Here is an 11,311-nt window from a genome sequence, read left to right on the forward strand (position 1 = left end):
GAACATATATATCAATATATCAATATATCAATATATAAATATATCAATTTATTAACATATCAATATATGAAAATCAAAGGGATCTGATTTCAAACATAAAATCCTGATAAAGTTGTAGTTATTTTCATATATTGTGCCAGTAAAATACAAGCATATGGCACAAAAAATGTTATTGCTGAAGAAGACTCAAATCAATTATTAACATTCTGATCTCAATGTATAAGAAATTCATCACAATATACTTGATTGGCTAAGTTAACAAACCATTCCATTTCTAACATACAGGATTAGGGATCGAACTCTTAGGGTTGATTCACACTATCGGTTCGGTCACGCTCCAGTCTCGGTTCGGTTACTGGGGGGTTCACACCTTCGGTTCGTTCTAGGTCCGATCAGCGTCTTAGCAAAATTATAAATCTAAGGAAAAAGCAAAATTGTATAGGAATATTGTTCAGTGATATTAGGAAATATGTATACGCAGTGAACCTTAGCCTGTTATTGTACATATTGATTTTTTTCTATATTGACTGGAGCGAGACCGGACCGGAGCGAGATCGGACCGGAGCGAGAGCGGACAGGAGCGAGACCGGACCGGAGCGAGATCGGACCGGAGCGAGAGCGGACCGGAGCGATATCAGACTGGAGCGATATCGGACCGGAGCGCCAGTGTGAATGCCTCCATTTAAAATCACGTAACAATATTTGACCGAACCCTGACTGCAGCCAGAGCAGAGCGCGACCGGTTCCAATAGAGTGAATCAACCCTTAAAGTCCAGTACAGAATGAGGTGCATTACCTTTTCCTGCAGGTTGAGTAATTCCAGCATCTGGAATCAGAACCATGGCCGAGTTTGTCATTTCCCGAAACATCCCGATGACACGACCCAGGTAGCGGCTGTTCCAGTTTGGGTCACTTGCCAAATTTGCTCGAACCTGAGAGCGGTGGCTCAGACTGTCTACACGGGAGGACAAACAGATATTGATATTAATGATAAATTTTCTCTAAACATATTCAACCTTTAATTACAGAGTTTAGTTATGAAAACTAATTACATAATACTTCCACGGTATTCTAAAAGCTTATGAAGTTTCTACGCAATATCCCAGATCAGAAAAGTATCGTCTGTAAAAATCAGCCATCCTAAAACCTTTCACAGTTCATAGTGTTATTTAGCAACATTGCAACTACAGTACCTGCATCTACAGCAAAATTATAAAGTGGATTTAAATTAACCAAACAATTAACCAAGTAAACAGCAGAGCTTTGAAAAGAAGTGGTTGCATGGTTCACTGTTAAAAATTTGCCGTAAATTTTTTTTTAAATCCTGGAATAAGTGTTGCCAGGCATTTACCGTAAAGGAGTGATATGACGGTCACCAACCCGTAAAAAGATGATAACAAAGTATGGTAAAATTACGGTCGCCTGTATTTTACTGAAATACGGCTGAGAACAGTATATTTCTACGTAGGTTTTCCGATTAAAATTACGGTTTTTTAACAGTGTTGTTGAAAGCGCAAGATTTAATTATCCTAAACATTAGTGTACTCTTATGGCAGGCTGACACTTGCACGACTTTTTGCCACGAATTTGTCCTGGCAAGCCGTGACATTTTGTGGCACGAACTGGAAAATAAAAAAAAAAAAAAAAAAATTACCACAGAATCACAGCTCACCTGTCCACATTGACACGAACTGGCACGACGAGTTCACGACGAGTTCATGCATAGTTTTAGCATAGTTTGTGCACTTCCCACATCGTCCCGACGAGTTCACAAACAGTTCGCGCATAGTTCACGCCGCGTTCACGAAATTTTGTTGTGACCAAAATTTTGAACATTTCAAAATTCTTGTCACGACATGCCACGATGTCACGACAGGTTCACAACGAGTTCACTCCAGTTCACGACGAGTTCACGCCAGTTCACGACTCGAGTCGTGACAATGCGTGCCACAAATTCGTGCAAGTGTCAGGGTACCTTTCCTTACCGTATTCCCAAATATGGACAACTTGATTAAGTCCACCAATTTCGGATGTCCAGTATCCCACGAGCTTCGAATGAGACGTTCTGAGATGAAATTCTTCTGAGGTGAGTGTAAGGAAATCTCGAACCTGTAGAAAGGAAGTATATTCTGCAGAAGGAACTGCACTGAAAACAACAATAAGGAAGTACATTCTGCAGTCAGAAACCACAGTGTATAAACAACAATAACAAATACTAAATAAATCTTAGGAATTATTTACTTTTTTTGTCAGTTTGGAGTGCTTGCACCCATCACAGATAATAAAAGAAGCTTGAAGTTAAATACATTTACAATCGAGAATTAAGGAAGTATATTCTGCAGTAAGAAACTACAGTGCATAAAAAACAATAACAATTGCAAAACAAATGTTAGGAATTATTTACTTATTTTGTCAGTTTGGAGGGCTTGCTGCCACCACAGAACATGAAAGAAGATTGAAGTTAAAAACCTTTTCAATTGAGGGCAAAGGAAGTATATTCTGCAGTAAGAAATTACAGTCTATAAACAACAACAAATACAAAATAAGTCTTAGGAATTATCTATTTTTTTGTGAGTTTGGAGTGCTTACAGCCACCACAGAACATGAAAGAAACTTGAAGTTAAATACTTTTTTGGTCGAGAGCTAAGGAAGTATAGTCTACAGTAAGAAACTGTACTGCTAAAACAACAATAACAAAAACAAAAAATCTTAGGAATAATTTTCTTTTATTGTCAGTTTAGAGTGTTTGCACCCATTACAGATAATAAAAGAAGCTTGAAGGTGAATACTTCTTTATTTGCATACCAGCGAATTTTATCTATTTTCCCGACCACACAGTTTATCCACTTGATAATATTTATTTTCAAATGAATTTGATAATGTAAATAAAAGCAAAAACATCAGGGAAACATAATAGTTTATACCTCGCAAGAGAACTAAACGCAGGACTCTTGAAATGAGAAGGGATGCTACCAATTAAATCAAAGATTATAAAAGAAATTAGATCCTACATTACTGGTAGAGTCATCTGCAATCAAGTGATTATTATTTAGTATTTTCCTAACAGTCTATGAATCACTGTTCATTATTCGCAGTTCTTAATAATAAGGTTGTGCTTTAAGTCCAAGTGTTAATTTACACTGCTCTTAATATTATTATTATTATTATCATTATTATTATTATTATTATTATTATTATTATTATTATTACTTGCTAAGCTACAACCCTAGTTGGAAAAGCATGATGCTATAAGCTCAAGGGATCAAAAAGGCAAATAGCCCAGTGAAGAAAGGAAATATGGAAATAAACTACAAGAGAAGTTTAAGAACAGTAATATTAGAATAAATCTTTCATATATAAGCTATAAAAACTTCAAATAATAAGAGGAAGAGAAATAAGATTGAATAGCGTGCTTGAGTGTACCCTCATGCAAGAAAACTGTAATCCAAGACAGTGAAAGACCATGGGACAGAGGCTATGACACTATACAAGGCAAGACAACAATGGTTTGATTTTAGAGTGTCCTTCTCGTAGAAGAGCTGCTCATCATAGCTAAAGAGTCTCTTCTAACCTTACCAAGACGAGAGTGGCCTCTGAACAATTACAGTGCTGTAGTTAACTCCTTGAGAGAAGAAGAATTATTTGGTAATTTCAGTGTTGTCAGGTGTATGAGGACAGAGGAGAATATGTAAAGAATGGGCCAGACTATTCTGTGTATGTGTAGGCAACGGGAAAGTGAACCGTAACCAGAGAGAAAGATCCAATGTAGTACTGTCTGGCCAGTCAAATGACCTCATAACTCTATAGCGGTAGTATCTCAATGGGTGGTTGGTCCTCTGGCCAACCTACAACCTATAATATCAGTAAAGATACCAGCTGGTTTTTTATATGCCCAACCATAATATTAGAACCCTTGAGCCTTTATCATCATTTCAAAAATTATATTAGATTATCCTGCGTAAAACTATTATGTCATTAAGCAACCTATTCTATGGCTTTTAGTGAGCGTCTCCTTCCATTATCTTTTGAGGTGCTATGTTACGTACCTTACTACCAAAAACCATTGGTTTTATAATAATAATAATAATAATAATAATAATAATAATAATGATAATAATAATAATAATGATATTTATAATAAGGATAATAATGATAATAATAGTAAAATAATGATAATAATAATAATAATAATAATAATAATAATAATAATAATAATAATAGCAACAACAACCACAATAATAATAATAATAATAATAATAACAACAACAACAACAACAACAACAACAACAACAACAATAATAATAATAATAATAATATCTTTAAGTGAGATATTTTTACTTTTATTTTGATATTAGATGTATTTGTTTACTTCTGACCTTGTAAAAAAAAATTCTCATGATGAATATAGTTATCAAAGTATTATGTAATTTCAGTCCTGAGAAATAATCATATAAGGTTTCTGTTAATTTACTTTGTGTAAATTCGAAATTATTTATGTAGAAGGTGTTTTCATTTTTAAAAACTAGTTGCAACTAAATGTATTTATTGTTTTATGTAAATTATTACTGGGTTTTACATTTGTACTTAGCTTTTGATCATTTATGTAAATTAAAGGTAAATTTGGCTGGCTAGCAAGACTAAAAGCTCCTTTTGATCACTTTTTATCAATGAATTCTTTGACATTTGAATTTGAATTTAAAAATTTGTTTTATGTAAATTATTAGTGGGTTTTACATTTGTACTTACCTTTTGTTCATTTATGTAAATTAAAGATAAATTGGGCTGTCTAGCAAGACTAACAGCTCCTTTTGACCACTTTCTGTCAATGAATTCTTTGAAATTTGAATTTAAAATTTGGTTTTATATAAATTATTACTGGGTTTTACATTTGTACTTAGCTTTTGTTCATTTACGTAAATTAAAGACAGAGTGGGCTGTCTAGTAAGACTAATAGCTTCTTTTGACCACGTTTTGTCAATGAATTCTTTGAATTAGAATTCTTCTTAACTAAGACTTTGGCAGTGTAAATGATCTGCCCTATTAATTTAATTATTCGTGTTTTACAAATATCTCTTGATTGATAACTTCCGTTTGGCTGTATTCTTACAACAACTGGTATGATTATGATAACTATCATTTAATTTTCTTAACGCACATCACTCTAAGTAAACTACTGTTCTGATGAAAATCGTTTTATAACACATTTAATGATGTAATCAAGGTCTATAGACCTTGGATAAAATCTCGTTTTAAACTACTGAAGCAACGTAGTTTTTATCATATTGAAGCTAACATGCAGAAAAGAATAACATAACAGCAACTAGACATTATATCATAAGCAAATAGAAGTAATAGAACATTAGAAATAGAAATAACAAAATCTTACGTTATTGGGATTAATAGAATAGATTCGCAGTTCGTGTATCTTCTGGCTTGCATCGTCCGAAGATGAATGGACCAGCCGGGTGACAGGAAGGCTCATCTGGAAATAAAGATCACAATTGTTAGTAAAATACGTAATTTTAAAGGTTTAAAAGTCACTCATGAATGGCAGAGACAAGGGACAGTGACATTGCCCCTAGCTAGCAGGATAATGCAGTAGAGACAGACATACGCATATGATCAGCGCCCAATCCCTCTCTCCATCCTAGCTAGGACCAGGGAGGGCAAGGCAATGGCTACTGATGACTCAGCAGGTAGACCTATAGGCTACCCCAAACCCACCATCCTTAGCTCACAAGGGTGGTGAGGTTGCAGCCACTAAAAGAACTAACGAAACTAACTAGTTTGAGCGGGATCGAACCCCAGTCTGGCGATCACCATTCAGGGACTACGCTAGCTAGGACCAGGGAGGACCAGGCAATGACAACTGATGTCTCAGCAGGTAGACATATAGACGCCCCCAAATCCACCATTCTTAGCTCGCAAGGATGGTGAGGTTGCAGCCACTAAATTAACTAACGAAACTAACAAGTTAGAACGGGATCGAACCCCAGGCTGGTGATCGCCAGGCAGTTATGTTGCCAATAAGCCATCACAACCCCAAAGAGTTAACCATCCTTAGCTCAAAAGGGTGGTGAGGTTGCTGTCACTGAAGGAACTAACGGAACTAACAAGTTTGAGACGGACTCGAAGCCCAGTCTGGCGATCGCCAGGCAGAAACGTTGCCAATAGGCCAACACAACCCCAAAGAGTTATCTCTAGAATGCTACCTTGAAAGGTCGACTTCTCAAGGTCTAAGAAGTGGACGAGTAATCTGAGCAAACTGGTTTTACTGTTTCATAGAAGATCCCTTAACCAAAACCTTTTATTCAAATAAGAAACGGAATACTATCGTGGTGGCCTGGTGGTAGCGTCCTTGCCTGGTGATTGCCAGACTGGGGTTCGAGTACCGCTCAAACTCGTTAGATCATTTGGTCGCTGCAACTTCACCATCCTTTTGAGCGTAGGTTTAGGGGTTTGGGGAAGCCTATAGGTCTATCTGCTGAGTCATCAGCTGCCATTACATGGCCCCCCTTAGTCCTAGCTTGGGTGGAGAGGGGGCTTGGGTGCTGATCATATTTATATATGGTTGTCTCTAGGGCATTGTCCTGCTCGCTAGGGCAATGTCACTGTCCCTTGCCTCTGCCATTCATGAGTGGCCTTTAAACCTTTACACAACATATTCGTTTTCCTTTATAATCACTTGAATATTTCTTTAAATGATTTTTTTCAGGTGATAATTGAATCACGGAATTTGACTTTGTAATACCAAGAAAACTATGATTTACAACAAACAAAACAGTTTCTTCTTCTTCATAGCGTGTTGTATTTGACTCTGTATTTCAAACACATTCAAAATGTCATTAAATTCTGGTGCAATTAATTAAATTCAAACCTATTTAACATATTATATCCACTCACAAATTGGACTAATTTGTTCGGTGTCATGAAAAAGAATTTCCTTCAGAGCGAGGATAAAAAAATTCAGCTAAAAGAGTAAGGCATTATTTAAACATGAAATTTAATTACATCATATTGCAGGTAACGTTTTTGGGTTATGTAAGGCAATTTTCCCCTCTTTTAATTATAGATCAGGTATGAAACTTTATAGTGATGCGAGAAGTTTGTTTCAAAGTAATAGAGTATATATTTATCCAATTTTGCTCTTGGAGAGAGAGAGAGAGAGAGAGAGAGAGAGAGAGAGAGAGAGAGAGAGAGAGATTCTTCGGTATCTTTTTTTCGAGTTTTACAGGTAATTTTGAGCTCAATGTTACAAACATGTTAATTTAATCATATATATATATATATATATATATATATATATATATATATATATGTATATATATATATATATGTATATATATATATATATATATATATATATATATATATAAAATAACCCACAATGTATGAAAAATGAAATTTATTGAGTTTTCGAAGGGACCATCTCTCTTCCTCTTCAGAAAACAAATTTAATTTGGTTTTCTGAAGAGGAATGGAGATGGTCTCTTCGAAAGCTCAATAAATTTCATCTTTCATAAAGTATGGGCTACTTTTCTTTCAGAAATATACGGAATATTGTGTATATCAAGTTGTATATATACATATATATGTATGTATATATGTGTATATAAGTACATGTATATATATATATATATATATAAATATATATATATATACATATATATGTATGTATATATGTGTGTATATAAGTACATGTATATATATACATATATATATATATATATATATATATATATATATATATATATATATATACATATGTAAATATATATATATGTGTGTATGTATATATAAATCTTGATGCACTAAAACCGTCTTAAAATATTAATTAAAATAAAATCTTTGTCTACTAACATTAGAGTTCAATGTTGAGAAAAATATAATTTTAATTGTTAATCATTTTTCTAATTCGTACTCTTTGCGCATGTTAACTATATAAGTTATATAAGATCCCGAAAAATATAATTTCAATTGTTAATTATTTTTCTAATTTGTTATATAAGTTATATAAGATCCCGAAATAATTTCCTGAGATTATTTAACGCTAATCTCATTGCTAATATCAGTTTCTTCCCTTTCCTTGACCTTTTCATTTCAAAATCAAACCATTGTTCTCTGGTTTTGGATAGTGCTATAGCCTCTGCACCATGATCTTTCGATGTCTTGGGGTAGAGTTCTCTTGCTTGAGGGTACGCCTGGGCCCACTATCTGTTACTTCTCTTCCTGTTTTTGTAGTTTATATATGAAATATTTATCTAAATGTTATTACTGTTCTTAAAATATTTTATATTAATTATTAATTACTTTTCATGTAGTTTCCCAATATGCTTTCCTCATAGGGCAATTTTACCTGTTTGAACCCTCGGACTTATAGCATCCTGCTTCTCCAACTCGGGTCGTAGCTTAGCAAGTAATAATAATAATGATAATGATACAACATCTAATTGGATATTCCTTTTTGGTAAACAGAAGTCAAATTTGCAGACTAAATATTATCTTGCCATTTATAAACTGGGAACAATTCATTCTTATCTTATCGTTCAAGAATATTGATAACATGAACTCATTAAAGAATAGAAGGGCATTATCTATAGATAATGTTATATCGCTGACCGATTAGGTATTACTGAATTTTCCTACAAATAGTAGGTAGTAGGTTGGCCAGGGCACCAGCCACCCGTTGAGATACTACCACTAGGGATATATGGCATCTTTGGACTGGCCAGGCATTGGATCCTTCTCTCTGGTTACGGTTCACTTTCCATTGCCTACACATACACCGAATAGTCTGGCATATTCTTTACAGATTCTCCTCTTTCCTCATACACCTGACAACTCTGAGATTACCAAACATATATTCTTCACCCAAGGGATTAACTACTGCACTGGAATTGTTCAGTGGCCACTTTCCTCTTGGTAAGGGCAGAAGAGACTCTTTAGCTATGGTAAGCAGCTCTTCTAGGAGAAGGACACTCCAAAATCAAACCATTGTTCTCCAGTCTTGGGTAGTGCCATAGCCTCTGTACCAAGGTCTTCCACTGTCTTGGATTAGAGTTCTCTTGCTTGAGGGTACACTATTCTATGTAATTTCTTTTATTCTTTTTTTTTTTTTTTTTGCTAAAGTTTTTACAGTTTATATTGAAATATTTATTTAGATGTTGCTGTTCATAAAATGTTTAATTTTTCCTTGTTTCCTTTCCTCACTGATCTATTTTCCCTATTGGAGCCACTGGGCTTATAGCATCCTGCTTTTCCAACTAGGGCTATAGCTTAGCAAGTAATAATAATGATAATAATAATAATAATAATAATAATAATAATAATAATAAAAATAATAATAATAATAATAATAAAATAGTATATAAAAGCAGGATCTATATAGGATCTATATATGAACAAGATCTTAATATACACTTTTACTTAAGTACAAATGCAATCATACATAAAAACATACTCAAACACAATTGCACACACCCATATATATATATATATATATATATATATATATATATATATATATATATATATACACATATATATATATACATACACGCAGACACACACAAAATATATATATATATATATATATATATATATATATATATATATACACACACACACACACACATATATATATATATATATATATATATATATATATATATATATATATATATATATATATATATATATAAACATATATATGTGTGATTGTATATATTTATATATTTATTGATATATACAGTGTATATAAATATATATATATATATATATATATATATATATATATGACTCTGTTATTATTATTATTATTATTATTATTATTATTATTATTATTATTATTACAAGCCAAGCTATAACCCTAGTTGGAAAAGCAAGACGCTATAAGCCCAACGGCTCCAACAGGGAAAAATGCTTACGAATACTGATAGAAACTAACATCACAACTCACCCTGACTTTGGTAGTTGATGACAGAAGATTCCATTTTGATCGAGGATTAGTTAATGAAGTTGAGAAATGCCGAACACGAAACATCTTACTCATGCCCAAATCTCACACTTGATTGTTTTCGAGTCAGTAAAATATTCACTTATGTCCAAACGTATAACTATGAACGAATGTAAATTCAAATGTTTAAGATTGGTAAAGTAATCACTGATTTCAAAACGTTTAATTATGAACGAATGTAAATTCAAATGTTTAAGATTGGTAAAGTAATCACTGATTTCAAAACGTTTAATTATGAACGAATGTAAATTCAAATGTTTAAGATTGGTAAAGTAATCACTGATGTCCAAACGTTTAATAATGAAAGTATGAATATTCAAATGTCTAAGATTGGTAAAGTAATCACTGATTTCAAAACGTTTAATTATGAAAGTATGAACACTCGAATGTCTAAGATTAGTAAAGTAATCATTGATTTCAAAACGTTTAATTATGAAAGAATGAACGTTCAAACATCTAAGATTTGTAAAGTAATCACTGATGTCCAAACGTATGATTATGAAAGAATGAACATTCAAATATCTAAGATTAGTAAATTAATCACCAATTTCCAAACATATGATTATGAACGAATGAATATTCACATGTCCAAGATTCCTGAATTAATCACCAATTTCCAAACGTATGATTATGAACGAATGAACATTCAAATGTATAAGGCAAATATAATTCACAAGAGACTTTGAACCTCAATTTGATTTAGATATCGAAGGAAACAAGAATGTGTTGAGTTACTTCCAAGACGACGCGATCGTAACTAAAACGAGTAGGCGCCAAAGGTTGTTGAGAATAGACAGATAGATATGGGAGATACCCCTAAACAGTCTTGTTGGGGGAGGAGGCTAAGTGTAGGGGAGGGGGAGGGGGGAGGGGGAGAGGGAGGGGGGAGGGGGAGGGGGAGGGGGTTGTTCAGAAGGTAGTGAACGATGTTGACTAGTCTTAACAAAACTTGTTCAGTGACTTCAAGGTCGACTTCTGCTGCAGCGTGCGACGGCATTTATTATCACGTAGATGCTTTCTTCTTCTTCTTCTTCTTCTTATTATTATTATTACTTGCTAAGCTACAACCCTAGTTGGAAAAGCAGGATGCTATAAGCCCAAGGGCTCCAGCAGGGAGAATAGCCTAGTGAGGAAAGGAAACAAGGAAAAATGGAATATTTTAAGAACAGCAACAACATTTAAACAAATATTTCCTATATAAACTAGAAAAACCTTAACAAAACAAGAGGAAGAGAAATTAGATAGAATAGTGTGCCCGAGTGTACCCTCAAGCAAGAGAACTCTAACCCAAGACAG

The 11,311-nt window shown here is 33.6% G+C and overlaps 1 protein-coding gene across 2 annotated transcripts in view; it reads right to left on the reverse strand.

Moving 5' to 3' along the window:
- Positions 1-10,819, reverse strand: part of LOC137643497 (protein NipSnap homolog 3B-like) — a 12,615-nt gene extending 1,796 nt beyond the window's left edge. Inside the window, exons 1-5 of one of the 2 annotated variants that reach the window (XM_068376262.1) lie at positions 10,751-10,819; positions 9,959-10,115; positions 5,387-5,482; positions 1,986-2,109; positions 797-955 (exon numbers count right to left, since the gene is read on the reverse strand). In XM_068376262.1, the coding sequence (XP_068232363.1) occupies positions 797-955; positions 1,986-2,109; positions 5,387-5,482; positions 9,959-10,051 (472 nt within the window). In that variant the 5' untranslated portion in view covers positions 10,052-10,115; positions 10,751-10,819. Of the gene's footprint in view, positions 1-796; positions 956-1,985; positions 2,110-5,386; positions 5,483-9,958; positions 10,116-10,703 lie in introns of both variants that reach the window. The other variant, XM_068376261.1, reaches the window with a different exon arrangement.
- Positions 10,820-11,311: the final 492 nt, after the last annotated feature.

The sequence above is a fragment of the Palaemon carinicauda genome, chromosome 7 (assembly GCF_036898095.1).
Source record: "Palaemon carinicauda isolate YSFRI2023 chromosome 7, ASM3689809v2, whole genome shotgun sequence".
NCBI classification, from domain to species: Eukaryota; Metazoa; Arthropoda; class Malacostraca; order Decapoda; family Palaemonidae; genus Palaemon; species Palaemon carinicauda.